The sequence below is a fragment of the Canis lupus genome, chromosome X (genome assembly GCF_011100685.1).
Source record: "Canis lupus familiaris isolate Mischka breed German Shepherd chromosome X, alternate assembly UU_Cfam_GSD_1.0, whole genome shotgun sequence".
In the NCBI taxonomy this organism is placed as follows: Eukaryota; Metazoa; Chordata; class Mammalia; order Carnivora; family Canidae; genus Canis; species Canis lupus.
Genome location: NC_049260.1, coordinates 9,302,514 through 9,329,702, shown reverse-complemented (window position 1 = coordinate 9,329,702; position 27,189 = coordinate 9,302,514). Strand labels below are relative to the sequence as shown.

At 47.0% G+C, this 27,189-nt stretch overlaps 1 protein-coding gene across 1 annotated transcript; it reads right to left on the bottom strand.

Moving 5' to 3' along the window:
- Window positions 1-1,664: 1,664 nt before the first annotated feature.
- On the bottom strand, window positions 1,665-27,161 carry TLR7 (toll like receptor 7). The gene is given in 2 exon segments (NM_001048124.2): window positions 1,665-5,834; window positions 27,071-27,161. Coding segments are annotated over 2 exon segments (3,153 nt in total). The 5' UTR covers window positions 27,074-27,161; the 3' UTR covers window positions 1,665-2,684.
- Between the last annotated feature and the right edge of the window lie 28 nt (window positions 27,162-27,189).

Genomic DNA, 27,189 nt, shown 5'->3' with positions numbered 1-27,189 from the left:
TTTGCCCTGCCCAATGCTTGGGTCCCCCACCCCTACCCCCGGCTTGGATCCCTCAAACACTTGGGTCCTGAGTCTTGCTGAGGCACAGGATGTGTGTGAGGAGGAAGGACACAACCCCGCAAGTGCAGGGGTGAAAGGAGCTGGGGGCCAAGCCTTGACAGCGGAGTGGGATTCTTGGACAGTCGGGGAGGCCCTTCCGGAGTAGAGCCAACCAGAGGTGGGTCAACCGAGCAGCAGGACATTCAGAGCTTTGGAGGGGACCCGGCAGCCAGACGCTCCTAGCAGCCTGAGTTCTGGCTCCAGGTGCATGGGACTCCGCGGAGGGCCCTCTCAAGGTTGAAAGAGTGACTACCCAAGAGTACAAAGAATTTAAAATGAAAACCATTTGTCGATGTGCTCTTGGTTGTTGCCTACAACAAAGCGTGTACATAACCTCCTGTCAAAATACGCTGTGGTTTCTGAGATGCATTGTTTTCACTTTCCCTTCCCCTTAATCCATTTCAGAAGATGTTTAAGCTGTCTTCAAGGGCTTTATGGTTTATAAATCACCAAAATAGCTTCAACCTTATGTGTTGATGTGTTTTAATCGAAGAAGCTTTAGGATGGCCAAGAGCCAATTTTTATGACATTGTCTTTGTTCTTCACACTGAAGAAGAAAAGAAGAAGAAGAAGAAGAAGAAGAAGAAGAAGAAGAAGAAGAAGAAGAAGAAGGAGGAGGAGGAGGAGGAGGAGGAGGAGGAGGAGGAGGAGGAAGGCATCTATTAAGTACAATAAAGCTTAAAGACGTTGTCAAATAGTTGGCTCTAGCAGCTTAAGTCTTTATTTGTGACCCTTATCGATTACAAGTCCTTTGGAAAGAATTCCTCTACTGTGTATCTACAACTAGACTTAAAGCAAAACCCTTGGCGTGTCATGCGTACGTAGCATCTCCCAACTAACGCTCCGAGATTTGGGCCCACGCGCGCTTATTTTCCAAAGGACCCCGACACCTCTGTCGATAATCGCTCTCAGGAAACGGAAGCCAAGTGATCAGGTCTCAAACGTTGAACTCGTGTGACTTCGTACCCAGTTGAACGCGTGCACGTCTTCAGCGCGTCTTGGTCCTCTCTCTTGCTGCCTTGGAGAACGCAAGTAGGTGCTCAAAACTGAAGCCTTCTGAGTGTTGAGGTCCGTCCACCTTGGTTTGTCCTCTCCCTGCCTCCTCCCCGCAATTTAAAGGAATCCATGGAATGGGCACCCCTGCCTGATAACCGTAAATAAATCAATGGTCTTGGGGTCCTCCAAAGCCATCTAATGTGGACGGATCAAGTTGGCAGATAATTACAGATACACGATATTAGTTGGCAAAGCGGTCTGAGAGACCATCGCATGAGGCCGTTTTACTTTGGACACAGCACATTGCAAAGCAGATAAAAATAGGCGTTAGAGTCGCTCAGGCTGCTACATAACAAAATCTCACAAACCGGGTGACTTCCACAACAAACACCTATTTCGCCCAGTTCTGAAGGATGGAAGTCCCGGGTCAGAGCGCCAGCATCGTCCATCTGGTGAGGGTCCTCGTCCGAGCTGCAGGCTGTTGACTTCCCTCTGTATCCTCACAGGGACGTGGTGGGAACACAGCAAGCTAGGTCTCGCTGTCTTTTTTTTTTTTTTTTTAAAGATTTTATTTATTTGTTCATGAGAGACACAGAGAGAGGCAGAGACACGGGCAGAGGGAGAGGCGGGCTCCCTGCGGGGAGCCCGAAGCAGGACTCCATCCTGGGACCCCGGGATCACGCCCTGGGCCAAAGGCAGATGCTCAACCCCTGAGCCACCCTGGCGTCCCTCTGCTATCTTCTGATAAAGCACTGATCCCATTCCTGCAGGCTCCACCCTCGTGGCCTGATCACCCCCCCAAAGGCCACCTCCTGACACCATCCCACTGGGAGTTGGCACTTCAACATCTGAATTTGGGAGGGAACAGACGTTCAGTCCGTAACAATACTTGAGCAGGTGAATTATCATCAAAGGTAAAGAGCCTCATTTGTATAAAGGCAGATCAACTTCAATTTTTTTCCATTTGTAAGTAGGCCAAGCCCACCAGTGGTAAGGGTGTTTCTCACTATTTCCACCAGGGACCCAGCAACAGGCCCAAGGGCAAAGAGACAGTGGCACGTAGGCAATCCTCCGTGGGGAGCCAGCTCTGGGTCTGCACAGAAAGGGGCGCTGGATGATACAGAAGCCATCAGGTGACGAGTTGACTGGGTTTTCATTTCACAAACTCTGCTACATTTTAATGTCCTGTACGCAGGCCCCGAGCGTTTTTGACACATACCAGTAGTTCTTCTTCGGGAAGAAGTGCAATTCTTCTCAGTAGTCTGTGATTGCACGTCTATTTAATAATCACTAGAGAATTACAGGAGAGTCAGAGCCTCGTGTCCTCTCCTTGCCGCCGTCCTCCCAATAGCATCTATCCAGGAACAGAAAGGAGAGGCTCCAGTGCAAATGGAGTCACAGAGAGATAAGTAAGATGACTCGATGTATCATATAAATTCCATTTTCCAACTTCCACCAGCCTCTCTGCTATGGGCCATCCCGGGTCTTAGAGAATTTACGAACACCCTTCTAGTGAGACATCGAAGAGAAAATCTAGGCAGCCAAGCTTCTCCTTGGTGAGTCAGGCAGCCCCATTTTGCAAAGAAGGCCTAGACCGTCTCTTTGAACACCTGGCTATAGGTCACATGATTGTCTGTGGCCAGGGCATTTTTCAGACACTGCCAGAAGTATGGGTGAGCCTGTGGGTTTCTTGGCCACTCCAGGACAGAACTCTTACAGAGCCTCTTGCGGAGCTGGAGGAACTTGGATTTCTGAAGGGGCTTCTCAAGGAATATCAAGATAATGACGTCCACTTTTTCATCCATGAGCCTCTGATGGGACAAGTAAAATGCTATCTTAAAGTTCTCGGTCTTTGCATACTTGTTCGTCATCACAAACACCGTCTTTTTGCTAAGCTGTATGCTCTGGGAAAGGTTTTCCAGAACTGGCTGCCCTGGTAACCAATCCCTTTCCTCAAGACATAAATTGAAATGTTTCTCCCTTGGGTCTTCCAGCTTGGCCACCAGCTCATCCAAAACCCATTCGGTCACTGCTGGGTCTTTAGTGTCATACACAACGAAAGCATCATAGCAAGAGTCCAGTGATTTCAGACGCCGATACCCCTTTATTTTGGCCTTACAGTAATGGTAACTGTACCACACGTCCCAGAAGTAGAGGTGGTTTGCTGTTGTAATCACCATCAGAAAAAGGGCCAGCGATAGGGAAAATGAGAACAGAACCAGGTTAGTCAGATCTAACTCACAGGTATACAGATCCAGGGAGACCACACTCTGGCCCTTGTGTGCTCCTGGCCCCACACAAGTCACATCTGTGGCCAAGTAAGGAATAGTCACCTCTGTGTGGTTGACCCACCAGACAAACCACACAGCATCACAGGTGCACAGAAACCGGTTATGATGCAAAAGTAACATCTCCAGGTTGTTGAGGACATTTTCTGGAAAGCTAGTCTTCTGGATAATCTGGATTTTATTTGAGCTGAGGTCCAGATATCGCAACTGGAAAGCATCTTGTAGAAAATGCTTTGTCAGCTGCCTGATTTGATTATACTTAAGAATCAGCTTCTTGAGGCTTCTGGAACAGTTGTATAATCTCTCAGGGACAATCTTCAGCTCATTGTAGCTGAGGTCCAAAGTCTCTAGATTCTTCAGATACTGGAGTCTTTCCCAGTGAAAGGACTTGAGCCCATTTTTGACCAAGGAGAGAGTCTTTAGATTCGGAGGCATGCCATCAAACACTCCAGAAGGCAAGAAGCTCAGGGAATTTTCAGAGATGTCTAATTCCTCTAAGTTCAGCAGATTCTTGAAGAACTTTAAGTATCTGTTATCACCATCTCTCCATAAAACATCCAAATGATTTCCTCTGAATTCCAGAATTTTAAGAGACTCGCTCTCCATGGTCCTGCTGGTGGACGTAGCGATGTCATTGTTGTTCATCATCAGTTTCTTCAGAACTTTTAGGTTCTTGGTGAAGTTTAGCATGTGAGTGATTCCTTCTGATTGAAAGTAATGGCTGTTACTGCTAATATCTAGAACTTCCAGTTTGCGTAGCTCCTCAAATGCCGTCGAGTAGAGTAAATCAAGCCGGTTGTTAGAGAAGTCCAAGTATTTCAGCTCCACTAGTGGCTGAAATTCACTGCCATTGAGAGTTTGGCCAATGGTATTTCCTGACAAATTTAGGCATTTGAGGAAAGAAAGATGCTGAAAATCAGAGGACTTGATAAAAAAGATGTTGTTTCTACTTAGGTCCAGGGTCTGCCCATACATGTAACAATCTTTGTTAAAAGGCAAGAAAGAAGGAGTCTCTTTGTTTTTGAACCTGCAACTCCTTGCATACTCGTCATATCTGAAATAATGTAATGTCTCAAGGACCTGAGGCGCATGACCTTCGACAGAGGTTCTGGTGCTAGAGCAGAAGCCAACTTCACCTGAATCTCCTGAAGGGGATATCTTATTCATCGAAAGGTCTATGACTTTCAGTGTTTTAAATTGTTCAAATATGCTGAGGTCCGCAATTTTTATGAAGTTAGTGCCGAGATCAAGAACTTCGAGATTGGTAAGGCTCTGTAACGGAGAGAGATGATGGCTGCTCAGCTCCTTAAAGACGTATCCTTTGATGCGCAACACTTTCAGGTTTTTCAGTGAAGAAAACGCGTCGGACAGATTCAGAGCTGCACGATAGACCTGAAGTTCATAATTGAAAGATAGATCCAGTTGGACAAGGTCGTGAAGAAGATACAAAAATTTGGCATCCCCAATTTCTTTGGCCAAGAAGTTTTGGGACAGATCGAGCTCCTTGAGCTTTTTAATGTTTTTAAACCATCTCTGGGGCACACGCTGAAGAGAGTTACTGTGTAGACGTAACACCTGTAATTCTGTCAATGCATCGAAAGCTGACTCATGGATCTGTAGGGGCGAATTATTTTCACAGGGTGTGCAAGGAAATGGGACATTGTAACAACGAGGGCAATTTCCACTTAGGTCGAGGATGCGCAGTTGATTGAGGTTATTAAAATCATCTTCTTGGATTTTTGCAATGGCGTTGTTATAAAGGTAGAGTTCTGTTAAAGTAGACGGCAAAGTAGTAGGGACATACGTGATGTTGTTATCTTTGAGGGAGAGCAATTTTAGATTTTTCAGACTTAGGAAAGCATCTTTTTCGATGAAAAATGAAACATTACAAGGATTGCGAAAATAACAGTTTTGGCCCAAGTAGAGCCTTTCTATGTTGGTCAGTTCTGTTAGGTTATTTTTCATGATAGAGAAGATACTGTTGGCTTCGAGGCTCAGCAGCTCCAAGCTGGGAGGAAGACCCTCGGGTATTTCTAGAAGCTGGTTTCCATCCAGATAAAGGGATTTCAAATAAGTGAGGCTGCTAAAGCTTCTGGGTTTAATCTGTGGCCTCCTGGTGCACAGATGGTCTTTCGGCCCCAGTCGAACAGGTATACAGTTGCATCGGAAATCGATCTCTACCAGATAGTCCAGCTGGTGGAAGGAGGCTGGAGAGATGCCGGGTATGTGGTTAATGGTGAGGGTGAGGTTGGTGGCGTTGGAGGGAATACCTCCCGGGATTTCCGTCAGGTGCTTGTCCGTGCAGTCCACAATCACATGGGCCTTCGGAGCATCCAGGCTGACATCACAGGGCAGAGTTTTAGGAAACCATCTGGCTCCAAGGAGTTTGGAAATCAGGATTATGTTCAAAAGGATAAAGAACTGTCTCTTCAATGTCCACATTGGAAACACCTGAAAGCATAAGAAAGAACAAATCACCGTCATTCTAAATCATTCTAAAATATATCAAGAATCAGATTTGAAATGTCCCATTTGCTGCCTCTCTTTTGCAACAGTTTATTTATTTTTTAAAAGATTTTATTTATTTATTCATGAGACACACACACACACACACACACACACAGAGGCAGAGACACAGGCAGAGGGAGAAGCAGGCCCCATGCAGGAAGCCCGACGTGGGACTCGATCCCGGGTCTCCAGGATCACGCCCTGGGCCGAAGGCAGGTGCTAAACCGCTGAGCCGCCCAGGGATCCCTTTTTGCTACAGTTTAAAAGATACAACCCAGGTCTTAATTCTCTGTTGCATCTCCCCACCCCCTGACGTTATGATGAACCTACTACTGAGGGTCATAATAATCAAGTTACACATTTAGCTTTTAGCACATTAGCTCTTCAGTTCCATAGATTTGAAGGTGGTAGAGGAAGCATTTTCTTACTCGCTTTTATTTAAAATAGTATAACAGAAGGGTTGTCAACTAGTTGCCAAAGTCTGAAATTTGGGGATGAAGGAATATTAAAAGGAAAATGCATTGGGAAGAACAACACATTAAGTCTTTAGTGCTGGGGCGCCTGGGTGGCTCAGTGGGTTAAGAATCTGCCTTTGGCTCAGGTCACGATCTCCAGGTCCTGGGATCAAGTGCCGCATCGAGCCCCACGTCGGGTTCCCTCCTCAGCTGGGAGCTTGCTTCTCCCTCTGCTGCTCCCCCTGCTTGTGCTCTCACTCTTTCTGTCAAATAAACAAATAAAATCTTTAAAAAAAAGACTTTTGTGCCATTACTTTTTGCTTGCTAAGCCTGCTCTGATACATGTTACAAGAGGCCTTCATAATACTCAAACCTCTTAATATTCTAAGTAGAAAAATTAAGAGATCTATCATCCCTATTCTACGGATTAAGACCCCACCTAGCAATAACAGCTCATTTGCCCAAGGACACTCAACTGTGTCATTCCGGCACTGCCATCCTATGAGCTGGCTTTCCTCTTGGATTGTTTTTGGAAATCCAAGATGATCTGGGGAAGGAGCATTTCCCCTACACTTTTGCTTTGCATTACATAAATTTGGAAAGAAGAGAGCAGAGAGTCAGGCCATTGCCTTGGTGATTCCTGATTGATCAAAGAGGATACTCATGGGAGTGAAAGGAAGGGGAACCTATTAATAATTTCGCTAAGACTACAGGCAGAAAACCAAGACTCTCTCAGGCAAACTGGGACATATGGAAACCTACTCATAATGGTGATTCTTGGGCAACCAGGTTTAGCATGAGAGACCCCGGGACCTTGGGGAGAAAGACCTTGAAAGGTAGTATGGGGAGTACTGAAGAGCTTTGCCAGTCATCATGTTAACTTGGACTGGCCCTGCCTTAGAGGGTGGTTTAACCAGAGACTAGCCTTCAAGTTTCAAGATTTCTATCAATATTCTACTCCAGAACACTGGTTTTAGTTTAGCTGGTGCTTATCCATGGAACGATCTGGCCTGTGTCTCTACAATAGGCTTCTAGATCAATTAATGCTTTTGTTCTCCCAATGAACTGAATCAACCAATTATGTTGATATCTAAGAAACCAAATGCCTACTTCCCTTAATTCCTCCAATAGAACGTAAATAAGCAATTTTCCCCTCAGCTCTTTTTTTCTCTGATCCAAGATGGTTCAGAAGGATCTTAAAGGACTTCTTCATACACATTTACACACCCAACCTTGTTGAGGTTAGAGGTACAACATTGTCTTTTTTCCCCGCCTCTTTCACCACCTTGTCTCCTCTTCTCCTCCTCATGAAAATCATTCACTGAGTCCAGTTGACATTCTTCATTGACCTTCTTGGCATCCTCCTCGCTTTGCCCATTTTAGCTGACACAATTTCAGTTGAGATTATTCACCCTTGGTCCACTCTAAAGCCTCATCTTTGTGCTCAGGCTCTCACTCTCCCAATCCACCCTAACCATTTAAACTTTCCAAACATTAATCAGATTACGTTATTCCACAATCTTTAAAATGATTTCTCTCTCTCTTTTTTTTTTTTTTTACAGAATGAGCCCTAACTTTTTATCATGACATCCAAAGTCTTCCATAATTTATTCCCTATCTACTTGTCCAGGCCTTCCTAATACACTGCCCTGCCAGCTTTTCTAGTCACTAACCCAAGCCCAGTTTGTGTTCCTTACTTGCAAGTCCTTTCACCTGGACTTCTCTTTTCTATCATTTCCACCCAGCAGAATTCTGGTTATCCCTTAAGGCTTTACCTTCCAATCTGGAGGAATCAAATCCCTGGGAAGATGGCAATAGGCCAGGGTGTACAGGAAGCCCTTAGATAAATAGGGTCTATCTCCCTTGAGCATCAATCTTACTCGAAGATTTAGGAGAAATGTTCATCACTCAGGGAGGAGGGGTTGAGTCAAGATGAGAAAAGGGGAGAAGGAGAGTGAGTTATTTTTATGGTTCCTGACTATAGGATCCCAGACCCTGGACCCCATCTCCAGCTATGCTTCTGTCAGAAGACACGATGGGTTCATGAACCCCGCTATCAGAAGGTAAAAAGTAATGCTGCTAAGGGCATTACTATGGACCTGGGAGGTGAGTTGTATTCTGAAGGGGGCCAAAATGAGTAAAGGACAAATCGTGAACCAGGTGCCCTCTTCTGATCCCACTCTCACAAACCTAGACGAGCTCCTGGGAAGAACTGGGAAGATCCCTGAATTAGCAGAGTTAAAGACATGAAGTGACAGCAATCACCACACCAAGGTTCCAGAATATGCCTAGTTCTATGATGGGGGGAAGTAGATGCTCTAGTTTAGTTGTAGGAAAAAAATAACAGTGGTGTGCTGGTCAATGTTTAACAACTGGCTGTCTCCCCACGCCCCACACCTCTGATTTGTTAAATCCTGATTTATAGCATTTTCTAGTTCCCATAGTGTGAGCTGCCATCGTGATGTCACTGAATGCGGAGTTGGAGAGAGATGTGCAGAGCTGCCCTGGCAAGCCCGTGGGAGCTGCGTCCAGCAGACCCTGCCCTTAACACACCTGCGACCATGACTGTGGAGTTTTTAGCCTTTACCTATTGACGTAGTATGAACTAGAAGGAAAAATTAATCAGAAAGTATTTCACTCTTGTCTCTCTCTTTTTAAAAAAGATCTTATTTATTTATCTGAGAGAAAGAGAGAGAGAGTGTGCACAAGTAGGGGGGAGGGGCAGAGAGAGAGAAGCAGACTCCCTGCTGAGGGACATGGGGCTCGATCCCAGGACCCTGAGATCATGACCTGCCAAAGGCTGGTACTTAAACGACTGAGCCCCCCAGGTGCCCCTCTTTCTCCCTTATTTCTAAACTTTTTTCTTGCACCTGTCCACTTTTCTCCTCGTCTACTATCACCTCCTTCCTGCCATTAGCCATTAGGTCTTACCTGGACTACCGCAAGAGACTCTAAACTGGTCCTCCCAATTCTCCTTCTCCTCTACAATTCTTGCATCAAATGGCATGAGAGCAGTCTTTCTAAACATGAATCACATCAACTACAACGAATCGTTACTGCTTATATCATGCATGTTCTGACTCCAGCCTACTTCCATGACCTTGAACCATCCTCCCCCTACTTTGACCACACGCCAGACATCTGGCCTGTTTTCTGTTCTGCATTCGAGCCAGTCTTGGCACTTGCTGTTCCCTCTTCCTGAAATTATCTTTCTCCTCCTCTTCCCACAGCCAGGTCATCCTCATCCCTTAGGGGTCTGCACAGATAACATGTATTCAGACAGACCATCTCTGGTCAACTTACGTAAATACGCTTCCATGTAATACTATTGATGGTGACCGTAACTTTGGTTAACTTCGGTAGCACTTACTCTATTCTGAGCCTTATTTTCAGGGTGTAAATATATTAACCCATTGAATCCTCATAATAACCACATGTGAGTGGTACTACAGATCCTCAATCCTTACCCAAAACCTTTGGGGTTAGATGTGTTTTGGAACTAAGAATTTTTCAGACCTTAGAAGGTAATACATATCCATGCATTATGTAATCTTCCTACTGGGGCCCGGGGCAGCATCCCATAATCAAACACATAAAAATTTGTGCAGTGAAACAAAGAAGCCTCCACAGTAAGTGGGGAAGGAAGGAAGGAAGGAAGGAAGGAAGGAAGGAAGGAAGGAAGGAAGGAAGGAAAAGCAAGAAAAGCAAGCAACCACACAAGTAGACAAGGAAGAAAAGAACTAGTTTGTTCAGTTCAGATCAAGATTCACCTCCAGATGAATTCAGGTCATGTGTTTGCCATTGACTGAGTTAGGACAAAGCTTTCAGTCAGGGGATTTTGGAAATGTGAATGTCTACTATTAATTTCCATTTTAGGGATGAGTCCACTGAGGTGCAGTGGGGTGCATATATGTCGTACCCTGTGCTAGACCGCCCTGCTTTATTTCCTTCATGGCCCTTAGCACAATCAGAAATTACCTTGCCGATAGTTTGTGTGCTTGTGATTCATGTGCTTAGTTGTTTAATGTCTCTCTTGCATGAGAAGATAGATAAGCTCTGAGAGAGTAGGGCTTTGTGTGTCCTTGTATAAAACAATGCCCGGCACGTAATTCGTGTTGTATCATGCTTGCTAAATACATGAATAGAAGAATGAAAGCATGAATGAATGAAATAAAGCAAAATACTTCCAAGAAATTTCTCCTTGGAGTAGATTGCTTTAGGCTAAAGCCCCACATTGCCAGGGGATAACAGTCTATTTCATCTATTTGCCCAAGGATTCCTCGGGGAAAAAGGTTTCAAAAGCTCTGCTTTCTATTGCTCACTTCGAATTCATCTTCTTCAAGGCACTCTCTGGGACGAACCCAGACAGAAGTAGTCGCTCCCTCTTCTCATCTTCTGCTCTGAGTACACACATGGCTGTGAAATACCACTCTGGAATGAGGGTTGGAAGAACTGGCTCCCAGTCCTGGCTTGGTACTCCACCCACGTCCCCTTGTGAGGCAGCCACTGTGCCCAGCAGAAGAGCCCCTCCAAGAGAATGGTGCACACAGAACCAACAGTACAAGACACATCAAGGACCCAGACAACTGTCCGGAACCAAGGCAGTGGACCCGGGGATGCCAGGGTAGCTCAGCGGTTGAGCACCTGCCTTCAGTTCAGGGAATGATCCCGGGCCCTGGGATTGAGTTCCGTATCAGGCTCCCCACGGAAGCCTGCTTCTCCCTCTGCCTGTGTCTCTGCCTCTCTCTCTGTGTCTCTCATAGATAAATAAATAAAATATTTCATAATAATAATAAAAAGACAGTGGACCCAAACCAGAAAATTCTCCAACAATTCATTAGCTAGGAATTATACCAAGTACCTGGTGAGAAAGAATTCATTTAAAAAAAAATCAGGATTCCACTGACACAGTCATTCTTTCATTTGACAAGTATTTATTGAATACCTACTAGGGGCAGCAAACACACAGCCCCTGCCCCTAAAGAGCTCAACTCACAGTGGAGGAGAGAAAAAATATGTGCATTTAAAATTAAAACGTGGAAAGACCATTAGTTCTTTCCAGACAAGATGATGATACTTGTAGAGGTGGAGCTTAATTGTTTTTTTTTTTAAGATTTTATTTATTTATTCATGAAAAACACACACAGAGGCAGAGACACAGGCAGAGGGAGAAGCAGGCTCCATGCAGGGAGCCCGATGTGGGACTGGATCCTGGGACCCTGGGATCATGCCCTGAGCCAAAGGCAGACGCTCAACCACTGAGCCATCCAGGTGCCCCGGTGAAGCTTAATTGTATGTTGTTCTTATTTCATGCAGGGTATTTTCTGACACTTTAAATTGGTTATTTTTATCAGCCTCATTGAGTCCAGAGATTGTTAAATCTCTACTCATATCTTTGTCCCCTTTCTTTCATTTCATAGTGAGTCTTCATTAATAGTTGGGAAAAAAAAAAGTTGGGCATATACTACTCTGAAGAAAAGATTCTATTTCCCAGACTCCCTTGCAGCTAAGCATGGCTACATGACTAAGTTAAAGCCAATGTGATGTGAGAGGAAGTGAGACGTATGATTTCTGGGATATGTCCTTGAATGGCGGGGCTCTTCCCCTTCTTCCTGTCTACTTCCATCTAGCTTCTTGTAATATGGGTGTGGTAGCCACCTATCTTGATTTTTGCAAATGAGGAAAATATGCTAGGGATGGCGAAGCAACAAGGTGGATGATCCAGAGCACCGGATCCTCCTCGCACGACCTCCTAGAGCGGAGTATAAATAATGGCTCTGATCTCTAGGAGTTGATGAGAAATCACAAAGTTGTTATACTAAGCCAGGGTTAACTGGACTTTCTTTCTTCCTTTTTTTTTTAAAGATTGATTTATTTATTCATGAGAGAGAGAGAGAGAGAGAGAGGCAGAGACACAGGCAGAGGGAGAAGCAGGCTCCATGCAGGGAGCCTGATGCGGGACTCGATCCTGGGACCCCAGAGTCACGCCCTGAGCCAAAGGCAGATGCTCAGCCGCTGAGCAACCCCGGTGCCCCTGGACTTTCTATTGTACAAATGCAATAGAAATTGCATTTCTTTTAGAAACAGAAATAGCCTACTTTTAGCCAGTGTAAAAGGTAGAACTTGGGAGTAGGTTGCTGCTCCTGAAAGAACCTAAAACACGTGATGTCGATGTTATTACGCTACGGGCAAGACAGATGCCGATGTTGGAGGCTGGAAAGCTCGCAACGCATACCACACCATTGCAAAACACCGGATACAACCATCACCCAGGCCATCTTGGAAGGCGGGACACACGTCCACTGTGACTTCTGTTTCGTTCTCCCAGCTTTATGGAGATACAACGACATCCTAACATTATATCAGTTTAAAGTGTCCAACATAATGATTTGGTAAACCCATATATTGGAAAATGATCACAATGAGTCTAGTTAACACCTCAGATCATTACCATTGTTTTTCTTGCAGTGAGAACTTTTAAGATCTACTCCCTTAGCAACTTTCAAACACACAATACAGTATTGTTAACTACCGTCACCGTGCTGTACGTAACATCCTCAGTGTGCCAACCGTGACTTGTGACTTCGCTGTTAGGGGAAATGGTATGGCGGTATTTGTAATGATGATGCACGCTGATGACCTCTTACTGTTTTTAGCAGTCTTAGGGGAGGCATGAGCCATGGCTGAAGTCAGCCATCTGCAAGCATGAATGGAAGGAAGTACAGCTCGGCCAAGGGAGGCTTTCTCTGCCTGCAGCCTGAACTCCAAGGTTGATTAAGACTTCCTTAATCTGGGGCCTTGCGGGGTTGAAAAAGCCTCCTGCCTTACCCCAAATGAAAGCAGATGAATGGACAGAGTCACTAGCAGCCTTAAGAGAACATAAGTGTGTGCTCACATGCATTTTTCAAGCACTTTCCATTAAGTATTTTCCAGCAGACAATGGAAGCCAGGCCAGGCCAAAGAATCTGATTAGGATTGCTGCCTTCCCCTTGACTCATACAGCCTCTGGGGAGTTGATTACATTGAGACTGAGGAACATTGACGGAATACAGAATCTTTACATTTAAAATGGTCTGGAGCTGCTCTGTCTAATATGATAACCACCAGTCACATGTGGCCATTTAAATTTAAATTAATTAAAATTAAATGCAATTTTAAAATTCAGTTTCTGTTACACGAGCCATATTTCAGGTGCTCAAGAGCCACATTAGGCTCAAGGCTACGGTAGTTGAGCACGCAGAGAGATTGCAGGAAATTCTATTTTTTTAAGATTTTATTTATTTATTCATGAGACACACACACACACACACACAGAGAGAGAGAGAGAGAGAGAGAGAGGCAAAGATACAGGCAGAGGGAGAAGCAGGCTCCATGCAGGGAGCCCAACGTGGGACTCGATCCCAGGACCCCGGGATCACGCCCTGGACTGAAGGCAGGAGCTAAACTGCTGAGCCACCCAGGGATCCCTGCAGGAAGTTCTAGTAGACAACATAGGTCTAGACCGAGGTATGCCAAACTTTTTTCTGTGAAGAGCTAGAGAGTAAATATTTGGGGCAAAGTTGAGGCAATTATATGGGTATTTAAATTACCATTTAGAATGTAACTCATCAAAGTGATAAAAACCATCCTTAGCTCACGAGCCACACAAGCACAGGTGGCTACACAGATTTGGCCCACAGGCCGCGATTTGCAAACTCCTGGTCTAGACAAAATCTTCGGGTGTATTAAACTTGTGCATAGAATTCGCTCTAAGCAAATTCAATCCAAGACTGCCTAATATTAGAAGAAATTACATTGCCTGCGAAGCCTGTGCGTCTGTTCACGTGCTGCTGATTTCAAGCGAATGATTTCCTCGTCATTGCGATTCTAAGAAATAGGTTGTTTGCAATGAGGAGAGTGAAATGCAGAGCCCACAGAACCGGCCCAAGGTAAGACTCCGGCAAGTCAGACACACAGCTTGCACTCTTGGCTGCTTTGTTATACCTCCTTTCTAGAAGGCTCTATGTCAATGCACCCATTCCTCTCCCTGGGAGCTGAACGCTCTTAGGTCCAGAACCCGGCCTGTCTCTCCACACGCTCTATCATTATGATGCCTGCCACATAGTGAGCGTGAGATCAATATCTGCGGAATAAATCAAGGCTTCGAACGTCCTTACAATCCCATGGAAGACATGCACTGAATTGTCCTCAATAGTGAAGTATTCCAAAGGTCAGATTGCTGACAAGGAAGCGAGGAGACCCCAGGAGGGCTGGGGGCCTCTAAAAGGAAGGGGTACAGTGGTGTCAGAGGAAGGCCATGCAAGTGAAACTGCAGAAGCCCCCACTCGATCCTTTCTCAGTTCTGTTCCCTGGAACCTGAAACCCCAGTGACAGTGCAGAGCTCATTTGTCTCTCCTGGGAGAGGCACAGCCTGTGCTCCATAGCTGAGCCCCAGCCCCGCTGGCCCTTGTGATGCTCTAGGGTCGACGGGAGGTCTTCTGGGTCCCCACCCCCGCTGCACCAGGAGCCTGGAACTCCGAGGTATCAGTGAGCTTGCGCGGATCTTGGAACCAAGAAAATTAACTGCAATGAGAGGTTGGGTTCTGACCAAGCAAAGGAAGGGGAAAAATGGATTCAATGAACAAAGCCTTTCTAAATTTGTTAAAGAGAAGTAATGCCCTTTTGAAACTTCCAAATTTAAAAGATATTTTTGAGAAGATGACTGAAGGATGTGAAGCTTTGGGGATCCTGGGTGGCTCAGTCGATTGAGTGTCTGACACTTGGTTTCGGCTCAGGCCGTGATCCCAGGGTTGTGAGATGGAGCCCTGTGTTGGGCTCTGCGCTCAACATGGAGTCTGCTCGAGATTCTCTCCCTTTCCCTCCCCCTCTGCTCCTCCCCCTGCTGGTACTCACTCTCTCTCTAAAATATTTTTATTATTCTTTAATTTTTTAAAGTTTGTATTTATTTATTGGAGAGAGAGAGAGATAGTCACAGAGATAGTGAGAGAGCACAAGCAGGAAGGAGAGGGAGAAGCAGGCTGCCTGCTGAGCAGAGGGCCCGACGTGGGGCTCCATCCCAGGACCCTGGGATCATGACCTGAGCTGAAGGCAGATGCTTAACCGACTGAGGCACATAGGACCCCCCCCCTTAAAATCAATCAATCAATCAAACAAACAAACAAACCTTAGAAAGATGTGAAGTTTTCCTAAAGTTTTCCTTTATTCCTTAAGTGTAAAAATGTCCCCTTTCAGACCACCAGGAACCCCCTGCCTCTGACTAAAGTGAGGACCTGAGCATCACATAATGGTGATCTAAGAGTTCACTCAATGCTAGAGGGGCACCCAGATGGTTTAGTCAGTAGAGCATGTAACTCTTGATCTTGGGGTGGTGAGTGTGAGCCCCACGTTGGGTATAGAGATTTCTTAAAATATATGAATAAATAAATAAATGAAAGTCTTTGAAAAGAGTTCACTCAGTGTTGAGCCAGGACTACTTTTTCATCTGAAACAAATAAATAGATTTATAGAAATAAATCCACATTATTCTGTTTTGCTTGCTTTTTGGGCAACAACTGCCAAAAGACATGTGCCTTTCAGTAATTTGATTTATAAAGTAAGGGAATACACCCCAACGTGGGCTTAGCGTTGGCCACAAATCACAGCTAATTACACACGCAAACATGCTGGGTAAATTTGGATGCTCGATTAGCAAACTCAATACAGTTAAAATGGGAATGTTTGACGTTGTATGCACAGGTGTTCTCTTCTCTCAGTAAATCGTCTCTTTTTGTTAAAATGGAAAATGTAGAATTCATATTGAACGGTCATTAGTCATTTTTGTTGAATGGCTGCTTTCTATCATGTGATTACGTGCCAGACGCTGAAGAGGACACGGTGCTGATGCTACATGACTGAGCCCTGACGGTGAGGTTAAGAGGATATATAAATATCCTCATTTCACTCTTGAAGAGGCAGCAACCAGAGAGGCAACTCTGAACCAAGAGTCAAACTCCATGATGACCAATCATCTTCAAGTTACCTCGTGAAGTTAGAGCAAACGCACTTGGCGTGCGTGCCTGTGTCTTCATTTATCTCCATTTCCATTCAAGGATTCTGAGCACTGTAATGTTTCCATATTGTGCTATTTAGAGGTTTTTTTTTTTTTAAAGATTTATTTATTTGAGAGAGAGAGAGAGAGAGAGAGAGCAAGCAGGGGGAGCTGTAGAGGGAGAGGAGGAGGGAGGATTCCCAGCAGACTCTGTGCTGAGCATGGAGCCCGACGTGGGGCTGGATCCCCTGACCCTGACATCCTGACCTGAGCCGAAATCAAGAGTCAGCTGGTCAACTGACTGAGCCACCTGGGTGCCCTGCTATTTAGAGTTTCCATAAAGAAATTTGCCAAAGAACAAAAAAGATATTTACAATTTGAGCGGGACCAACTTGAGGGGAAAAGGAGGCTTTTTGGACAATGCATTCCTTACGAATTGCACCTGCTAGCCAGCAACGCTATGTCAGGCTAGTCTGTGAATTTGTAAACTCAAAGGCGTGCTGAGCTTTATGTTCTGCAATAAAGAACTATATGCTTGCATAGTCATTCAACAACCATATTGGGAATGTACCCTATGCAAGGGACGGTGCTAGACCAAGTAGGGGCCTTGGACACCATTCCTGCCCAACTCAAAACCAAAGGGCCTTGCAGCTGCCACCCAGAGGCCGTGTGTGCTTGAAAGTCTCTGCAGTCGGGGCAAGGCAGCGTGGAAATCCAAGACTGTAGGACAACCTCTAGTCAGGCCTAAAGGTAATGCTGCCCACCCTTCAAACGAAAGCTTCAATAAACCCTTCAAAGCAGCAAAACATATCCTCTTGGCTGCGTTGTGTCATTTGTGTGGTTCTTATATTCAGAACCAGGCTCCCCACCTTGAGACCCACATTTGGTTCCCGCCAGGAAGTCTATGGCTAAGAGAGCTATGATGACTGAAAGGGAGACCCATTTCCCAAGAGGTTGCCAATGTCCCACTTTGCAGATAGTGTTTTTATTTTTAAGACTTTGCAAGCTTGGAACGGACGTGTGGCTGCAATCTGAGGAGTTCTGAGGACAGCTGGCCCCAGTGGGGAAGTGAGGCGAAGTGGTTTGTGTCTTGCAACAAGCTAGAGGAAGACCAACTATAGTCTGGCTTCGCCTGTTTATTCTGGGGGCTGGCGTCCCGGGAACTGAGTCAGCCTCTCTAGCGGATAGAAGGCGACCAACTGAATTCTCCTGAACCTTGACCTTCTCATCCACAAACTGTGTGGGTTGAGCTAACTGACCTCCAGAGCCCCCCGAAACTTATCTGCCAGCATCTGACCTCAGCTGGGATCTTCCTAACCCCCCAGAACCTCAGGCTGCTGCTGTTTCAAAATGGTCAAAGCAAGGCTTCCAATCACTGTGAATCTTCTAAGGGGTCCATAGAAAGGAAAAAACCACCACTAGCACATAACAGGCGTCCTGTGTCTTCAGGTGACACCATTTTGTGAGCTTTCTTCAGCTCTCTGAAATTAATGAGACTGGGAAGAACTGGATGATGATCCATCAATGGGAGGAAATGGCTAAAACCATTTGGAACACCAAACATCCCTTTGAAAAGAATGTGGCAGACATATAGGTGAAAAGCTGTGTGGTTATGCTATTAAGTAATAAAGAATAAAATGAAGTTTTAAGACAGCATGAAAATAACATAGCATATGATCCCTTTGTGATGAATACAGACACACAGATTTGATTTGTATCTGCAGAGAAAAGTACAGAAAGACATGTGAGAAACTGAACGGTGATACCTTCCAGAGTCTTTGCCAGGTAGGAAAGAGTGTGTTATATCTTCTAGTCCTTGAGGGTTTTTTTTGTTGTTTTTTTTTTTTAAATAAAGATCATGTATCGCTTTTATCTTAAAAACATTTTTTAAAAGATTTTATTTATTTATTCATGAGACAGAGAGAGAGAGAGAGGCAGAGACACAGGCAGTGGGAGAAGCAGGCTCCATGCAGGGAGCCCGATGTGGGACTCGATCCCGGGTCTCCAGGATCACGCCCCGGGCTGAAGATGGTGCTAAACCTCTGAGCCACCTGGGTTGCCCTTAAAAACATTTTAAACATCACAGAACAGGCAATAAGATTGTGTCATAACAATGTGGAAGAAAATTGTGAAAAATGAGGATTTCAACAAGTATTTACTGATACCTGCCATGCGCCAGGTGCCCACTTTTAAGCATTGGGTCACATCGGTGGCCCAAACAGAGGAGATTCTTGCTCTTTCTGAAGCTTATGTCCTCCAAATAATAAACTGGAAAGTATAGAACTTTCCGTGATAATCATATCGATGTCAGGTGGTATAAGGGTTGGAAAGGAAACGTAGGGCAGGGCGAAGGAGATCAGACACAGGAGACGGGTTTGTGACCGTAGATGGGCGGCTTGCGTGGACATCATGGAGAGTTGACATTTGAGCAAAGATCTTGAAGGGAGGAGGAAGTTGACCACGCAGCTCTATCCAGGGGAAAAGCATTCCAGGCAGAGGGGTAAGCCTCACGCAAAGGCGGAAAACTGTGCCGGAATATTTGCAGAGGTGGCAACGAGACTGGTGTGCCGAAATCAAGGGGGAAAATTTGTCAAAGAACAAAAAAGATATTTACAATTTGAGCAGGATCAACTTGAGGGGAAAAGGAGGCTTTTTGGACGATGCATTCCTTACGAATTGCACCTGCTAGCCAGCAACGCTATGTCAGGCTAGTCTGTGAGTTTGTACACTCAAAGGCGTGCTGAGCTTTATGTTCTGTAATAAAGAACTATATGCTCGCATAGTCATTCAACAACCATATTGGGAATATACCCTATGCAAGGGACGGTGCTAGACCAAGTAGGGGGAGGAGATGAGTAGGAGATGAAGTCAAAGAGGAGGGCCTCCTGCCCCTGCCAAGGACGCGGGCCCTGCTGACCCCTCCGAGGATGGTGGTTTTTACTCTGCGTGGAACCCTGGGGAGTGACGCAGCCTGACCTACGTGCTGGAAGCCTCACGCGGGTGGCCGTGTTGAGAAGGGACAGTGAGGGCGCACAGGTGGAAGGATGGAGGCCTGGTCAGGAGGCGATTACAGCGACTCAGGCAACAGACCCAGCTGGCAAGGGTGCAGGTGGTGAGAACTTGCCAGACCTGGATACATTTTGAAGGTGAAGCCAAAGAAAATAGGACTTGAAAGTTCTTGGAAGAATGAGGGATTGGAAACAGCAAACATTGCTGGGGAATTTCCGACCAAGGGAAACAAAGCCCCTGGCAGGCGTTCGCAGGGCCGGCAGGCGGGGGAGACCGTCTTAGGAGGAAAGAACAGCACGTTACATAACGCTGGTGGGGATGAAAAACCCCAAACCAACAAAGCAACACCCAAAAGCACTAATGATGACGACGACGACAATGATGATGACATAGAGAGAAGGGACCACGGCTGGGACATTGACTGTGAGCAGCTGAGCAGGGAGGAGCCCCAGCGAGGAGAGGAGCAACCCCACCCTCCGGGGTTGAGTGGTCCCTCATTCCCCCCCCCCCCCCCCCGTCCCCCCCTCCCCTGGGCCGCAGGCCGGCTCCTGCGAGTGACTCCCCCGCCAGCAGCGGCACAAGAGATGCCACAGAGTTTCCAAGGCCGGGAGAGAAAAGGCGACCGGGGTCCCACGTCCCCCCCCGGAGCTCGCTCCTTCGCCCCTGATCTCGGTCTCTCCCCCACTCTGGGAGCCCTACGGCCTGGGGGCGGCCGCGGGTGGCCTGTTGAGAAGGGACAGTGCGGGGCCTGTCCCGCGCCGAGCAGCCCCGGCTCGCACGCACCTGCTGAGGGGCGGCCCCGGGCACCGCACCTGCACCTGGGAGCCAGCGAGTTTTCCGGGGAGGCCAGCCCCCGCCCCAGGGCCCCGATCCCACGGGTGTTAGAGACCCAGCGACCTAACCGCGCCCGGTTGGAGACCAGGACACAGAAGCCACAGGACTGCGGTTGACTTTAGCGCCGTTGTTTCAGGGCGATCTGCAGGCCGGGCTGGGGAACCTCCGAGGCGTTGAGGGGGGCAAGGGGGGACAGAGGCCAGGCGAGGGGCGCAGGACCTCGTCCCCACGTTCGCAGGGAAGCGGGAGGCAGGTTTAGCAGCCCCAGGTGAGCAGACAGCAGGTGCGGCAGGAGAGGCGCCAGAGGGAGCCGGCGCCCCGGCAGCAAGGACCCCAGCCCCTCGCCCTCCCTCCGCCTCTGGCTCTGCCTCTCTGTGTGTGTCTCTCAGGAATAAATAAATAACATGTTAAAAAAAAAAAAAAGCACACAGCAGAAAAACAGCCAAGTCGCCCTGGGGGGCGGGGGGGGGAGGAAGTTCTAGAATGCCTTTCTGGTGCTTTTTCCAGGCAAACCGGGGAAGGAAGGCAGCTCATGTTTCGGGTGGGGGGCCTGCACCCCGCTGGGCTGGGGGAACCCAACGCGATGGCTGGCTGCAAAACAATGAGAGGGGGCCCCGGGAGGCAAGGGGAGGCCAGGGCGGCGGGCAATTGTTGGCAACCTGTGAATCTGAGTTCACTCGCCTTTTGCCAGGTGCTGTGAAACCGTGCACCCCCCCCCCCCCAGGGTTAATGAGGTTGGGACTACCGGAAAGGTGAAAGCGGCCTTTTCAGACAACTGATTTGCCCTCGAGGTCAAGTGAAGACTTGGTGGGAGTGTGAGCTGGTGCAGCCACTCTGGAAAACTGTGTGGAGGCTCCTCAAAGAGTTAAAAATAGATCTGCCCTACGACCCAGCAACTGCACTGCTGGGGATTTACCCCAAAGATTACAGATGCAGTGAAACGCCGGGACACCTGCACCCCGATGTCTCTAGCAGCAATGTCCACAATAGCCAGACTGTGGAAGGAGCCTCGGTGTCCATCGAAAGATGATGGATAAAGAAGCTGTGGTCTATGGATACAATGGAATATTCCTCAGCCATTAGAAACGACAAATACCCACCATTTGCTTCAGCGTGGAGGGAACTGGAGGGTATTATGCTGAGTGAAGTAAGTCAATCGGAGAAGGACAAACATTATATGGTCTCATTCATTCGTGGAATATAAAAAATAGTGAAAGGGAATAAAGGGAAAGGAAGGAAAATGAGTGAAAATATCAGTGAGGGAGACAGAACATGAGAGACCCCTAACTCTGGGAAACGAACAAGGGGTGGTGGAAGGAGAGGTGGGCAGGGGGTTGGGGTGACTGGGTGACGGTCACTGAGGGGGGCACTTGATGGGATGAGCACTGGGTGTTATGCTAAATGTTGGCAAATTGAACTCCAAAAAAAAAAAATTTTAAAAAAGGTCAAGTGCAGAGGGTGGGGACTGTGAACCAGCATAGAGTCTGTATTCCTTCCTGGAGATCAGGAGCCCAAGACCCCACCCTGCGGAAGCCGGCTGTCCCCTGGGGCGCCTCTCCAGCCCCTTCGCCGTGTCCCACGGCCACCCCGGAGCCGCCGACCCCGGGAACGCAAGGTGCACCGATGGGCCCGTTTGCAGGACGCACCTGCGCAACCGTGCGCCCACCGAGGGTGCCAGGGCGGGGAAGCGAGGCTCCGGGTTCTGAATTTCCATCTTAACCATAAATAAAAGGAAGCCCCTCACATCTGCTCAGGGTTTCTGGAAGTTATTCCGCACGGCCTCCTTCTTTGCTTCAAATACCGTTTCCTTCGTGTGAGCGCTGCGCTGCTGTGCTGTCTGGAGCTCACCCAGGAGGGCCCTCCGGTCAACTCGGCAGCGCCCTGAATTGTTCCAGAAGGAGGTAGCCATGTGGCCACCACACTCCGCGAATAGGGAAGTTAGCTGGTGAATCACTCCACCTCAGGAGCCCCTGGTTTCCTTCTTTTTCTATTTACTTTATAGACTGAGACTCTATTTGGAATTTCCCTAATAAATTTATGATGAAGTAGCCCCCCTCTTTTTATTTTTTTTGCAAATTTTCAAAGATTTCTAATTATAGACTAATCTCTGTAAAATGTAATTACCATAAATGTCAAAGTCTCATTATATAACCAAAAAAAAAAAAAAAAAACCTAAGGATATAATCAACTCACTCTAAAAATACAGAGACGTTTCATCATTTATTTCTTACCATTTTAGCCCAACAGACTTAGTTTTCAAAATAAGAGAATAAAATGATAGAAAGTAGTCTTACATAAGCGAGGAACTTGACAGCTGTTACCCATCACGACAGGCACCCAAGACCAGAAGATACTAAATCTTATTTGACCTTACACCCTGTGTGCTTGCTTCCCATAAACCACACCAAACCATCGGCACTTGTTTTCACTTGTTAGTAAGTGTTTTATGTTTCGCAGGCCACACGGTCTCGGTCACAACTACTCAACCAACGAGGAGGATGCCCTATAGTGCCAAAGCAATTACAGACCGTATCTAACCAAACAATAACACTATTTGCGAGCACGGAAATTTGAATTTAACAGAAATGGGATGGGTCATGAAATAGCATCCTTCCTCTGACTTTCTCAATCACTCAAAAACTGAGGGCTTTCTTGGCTTGTAGGCTGTGCAGACGTAGGTGGCCAACCGGGTATGGGCCGTGGCCACGGTGTGCCGCTCAGCCCCAAGCTTTGGTAAGCTTCTGAGACAGAAGGGATCTGCCCTTGGCCTGCAAGACACTGGTTGGTTCATCTGTAATGATTGGATTTAACTGTAGCACAATCTTTCAAATGTTTAAATGAACAGGTTTGGGGAGTCCCTGGGTGGCTCAGTGGTTTAGCACCTGCCTTCGGCCCAGGGCGTGATCCTGGAGACCCGGATCGAGTCCCACGTCTGGCTCCCTGTGTGGAGCCTGCTTCTCCCTCTGCCTGTCTCTCTGCCTCTCTCCCTCTCTCTGTGTCTTTCATGAATAAATAAGTAAAATCTTAAAAATAAAATAAATGTTGGTTAATTTGGTTTGATTAATTTAGGAAATAAATTTCTCATTACCTCTTTGCTGGGCCACAAAGAAATATATTATAGTCGAGAGCAGAATAACGTTTTTACTTTTAAAACTGCTTAACCACGGGTACATATCGACACGTTTCCTTCTAATACGGATCGCCCCATTGCTGTGTCTATTTCACGTAGTCAGAAGCATTCCAGTCTTAGCTAGGGGTTTGTTGGGGGAAAGATTTCATTTTATTTTGTTTAAAATTTTTTTTAAAGATTTATCTTAGAAAGAGAGAGAGAGAAAGAGAACACGAGCAGGAGGAGGGTGGGAGGGGCAGAGGGAGAGAGAATCTCAAGCCGACTCCCTGTTGAGCGTGGAGCCTGATGTGGGGCTTGACCTCAGGACCCTCAAATCATGACCTGAGCCAAAATAAGAATCAGACACTCAACTGACTGAGCCACCCAGGAATCCCAGAAAGATTTGATATTCAATTCTTATCGTACCACATAAGAGCTCTCTGACTTTGGTGAATCACTTTGCCTCATGAGAATCTTCATTTCTCAACTGTAAAATGGTTAGAATGCAGGGCTGTTTTGAGAAACTATTAACAAAAATAGGTAACACATGTGTTCGTGTAAAACATCCTCCCAGATGAGCCAATGCCGAGTAAGCATCTAGCGTGGGCACGTTAAAAACACCAGGAATATACGATACTTCCCAATTTCTAGCTTGCTGTTTTCATTTATCACTATCTTATAAGTACCTTCTTGTGTGTGTGTTCAGTGTTCTTTTAAAAAACATGATTTGAAAAAAAAAAAAAAAAAAAAAAAAAAAAAACATGATTTGAGGGGCCCCTGGGTGGCCCAGCTGGTTAAGCTCAGCTCAGGTCATGATCTCAGGCTCCCCGGATCGAGCCCCGCGTGGGGCTCCCTGCTCAGTGGGGAGCCTGCTTCTCCCTCTCTCTGCCCTCCATTCACGCTCTGTATCTCTTTCTCTCTCTCTCAAATAAATACATGAATAAAATCTAAAAAAAAACAAAATTCACAAAAAAACATGACTTGAGGGGCGCCTGGGGGGACTCAGTCAGTTGAGCATCCAACTCTTGGTTTTGGCTCAGGTCATGATCTCAGGGTCGTGAGACCGAGTGCCACGTCAGGCTCTGCACTCAGCACTGAGTCTGCTTGAGATTCTTTCCCCCTCCCTCTCCCTCCCCCTCTGCTCCTCCCTCCCACTGGCACACACTGTCTCTCTTTCTCTAAAATAAATAAATAAAATCTTTAAAAATCAATCAATTAATTAATTAAGACATGATTTGATGGGGAGTCACATTTAAGTAATCCCTCCCCAACATTGGCATGAGATACTCTCTTTGCCACGCTGCATAGACTATTCTATAAATAATTTGCCACATCCTTGATCATGCCTTTAAAAAGAGTTTCTAGAAGTGGAGTTTCCATATCAAAGGATAGGACATATAACTATTAATAAGGTTGAATAGGGGCACCTGGGCGGCTCAGTCAGTCAAGCACCTGCCTTTGGCTCGGGTCATGATCCCCGGGTCCTGGGATCGGGCCTCGCATCGGGCTCCCTGCTCAGCAGGGAGTCTGCTTCTCCCTCTGCCCCTCCTCCCCCTGCTAGTGCTCTCTCTGTCAAATAAATAAATAAATAAATAAAATATTTTATTTTCTTATTTTTTATTTTTTAAATATATATTTATTTATTTAATTATTTAATTATTTATTTATTTATTTATTTATTTATAGACATAGAGAGAGAGAGAGGCAGAGACACAGGAGGAGGCAGAAGCAGGCTCCATGCAGGGAGCCCGATGTGGGACTTGATCCCGGGACTCCAGGATCACGCCCTGGGCCAAAGGCAGGCTCCAAACTGCTGAGCCACCCAGGGATCCCCCAAATCTTTTATTTTTAAAAATATTTTATTTATTTATTCATGAGAGACACACACACAGAGAGAGAGAGAGAGAGAGGCAGAGACCCAGGCAGAGGGAGAAGCAGGCCCCACGCAGGGAGCCCGATGTGGGACTCGATCCCGGGCCTCCAGGATCACGCCCTGGGCCGAAGGCAGGCCCTAAACTGCTGAGCCACCCAGGGATCCCCCAAATAAAATCTTTTAAACAAAAGAGGTTGAATAATTTCCCTGTGCTTTCTGACCTCTTTTATCTCTTCTTTTGAAAATTGTTTCCAAATCTTTTCTTATAAAAGATCTGCCAGTCGCTCCTTTTGCCGGCCTGCCGTAAGGGATCATAATGGAAGTTCACACGTACGGTCCCCTGGGTATGGGTGTGCGGTGGGCTTGGCCTAGGAGAGCAGGGGGGCCCCGCACGGCTCCTGCAGTCAGGGCACCCGGGCACGACCCCCCCGGGTTCCTTAAGCCCCTGAAGACCCACTTCCCTCATCTGCACCGCACCGGGCGGCTTAGAAGCCGAAATGCTCTGCCCTTAGCGTGACATGTGGCCTGTAGCTAGTGGTCAGTCACTCTGAGCCGTCTTTATTATCACCAGTCCCCTCATCCCATCCCTCAGGGGGCAAAGGCAGATGTGGGCATGGGTTGGCCTAAAAATAGACATCTGAGTTTCTAGGAAATGAAACTATAAGCAGTTGTTTCCTTTGTCACATAGCTCCCCCCGTGGTTAACTCTTCATTAGACCTCAGGACAACATGAGCCCTGGCGCCAACATTCAGATCTAGAAATCGGAGTGGGTTCCCGCTGAAACGCACTCCACCATAGCTCACTTGGGGGACAAAAGAGTTTCTGGAAAAGTCCACTGACGTCTTTTCCTGACTAGTTTTGGGCTTCTCTAATGGCTCACTCTGCTTGCAAAGAACTGGAACACATCTTCTGTGACTTGAGCCTCACTGTGGCCCTGGAAGGCACCTGGAGGGGTACTAGAATGTTCTGCCTCGACAGAGGAGGTGGGGCTCGGAGGCCTTTGGTGACTGGGCCACTCATTGGCTGAACCGGACTCAGGCCCCTCTCAGCCACTAGGCCTTGACGTTTGGGTTTCTGTGTCCATCTGCGCAGGTTCAGCGCGAGTGCTGGTAGGTGGGTTTAGTGAGAACCCCTCCCCACTGATCCCTGATCATCCTCGGCCCCTCCCGTCCTCCGGGTGACAGCCCATCTGCCTGGCCTGCTGGCAGCAAGTGTCCTGTCCCGTCGGTTCATCCAGAAGCCCCCCCACCCCTGATGTCCCCTTACTCATTTTCTATCCACCGACCCGCACTCTGCTCCTTGGCTGTAAATCCCCACATGTCCCTGCTGTGCTGGCAACCGAGTCCAGGGCTCTACTGACGACGCCTCTTTCCCCCAGTTTCATTCGTTCTCGAACAAAGCCTGCTTTTCCAGCCACAACTACTGTCCACAAGCGCCCCTGGTTTCTTTGCCAGCACAGGTCTCCTGCCCCGCTGCTCCTATGAGTTTCCCCACATACGTACTCGTTCAGAGGACCCCGCATGCTGGACAAAGCACAAAGTGACTTCAGGGATTTGTACAGTTTTAAAGCCAAAAATGCAGAATGAACAAATGAGATCCACAGAGGCGATTGCCTCAATCCAAGCATCTGTTTTTCCTCACGACAGCCCGCATTAACGCTTGCAGGAAGTTGGACAGAGCAAGCTTTGATTAGTCTGAAATTATGTAAGACTCCCATGATTAATCTTGATTATGAAATATCACGAAGAAGTTTCCCCCGCAAATAACCAAGATGCAAATTCTTAAGCATCTCTCTTGCCAGCTACTTCCAGTTCTCCCCGCAAAAGATTACAGATCACACTCGTTTTCAGGGAATCTCTTAGCCGTTCTTACCATTTTTAGTCTTCTTCCACCGTGAAATACAGAAGTCTGGTTGAAGAGAGCAGAGCAGAGGGGCTGTGGGGACCTCGGTGGTTCAGGGGTTGAGCGTCTGCCTTCGGCCCAGGGCGTGA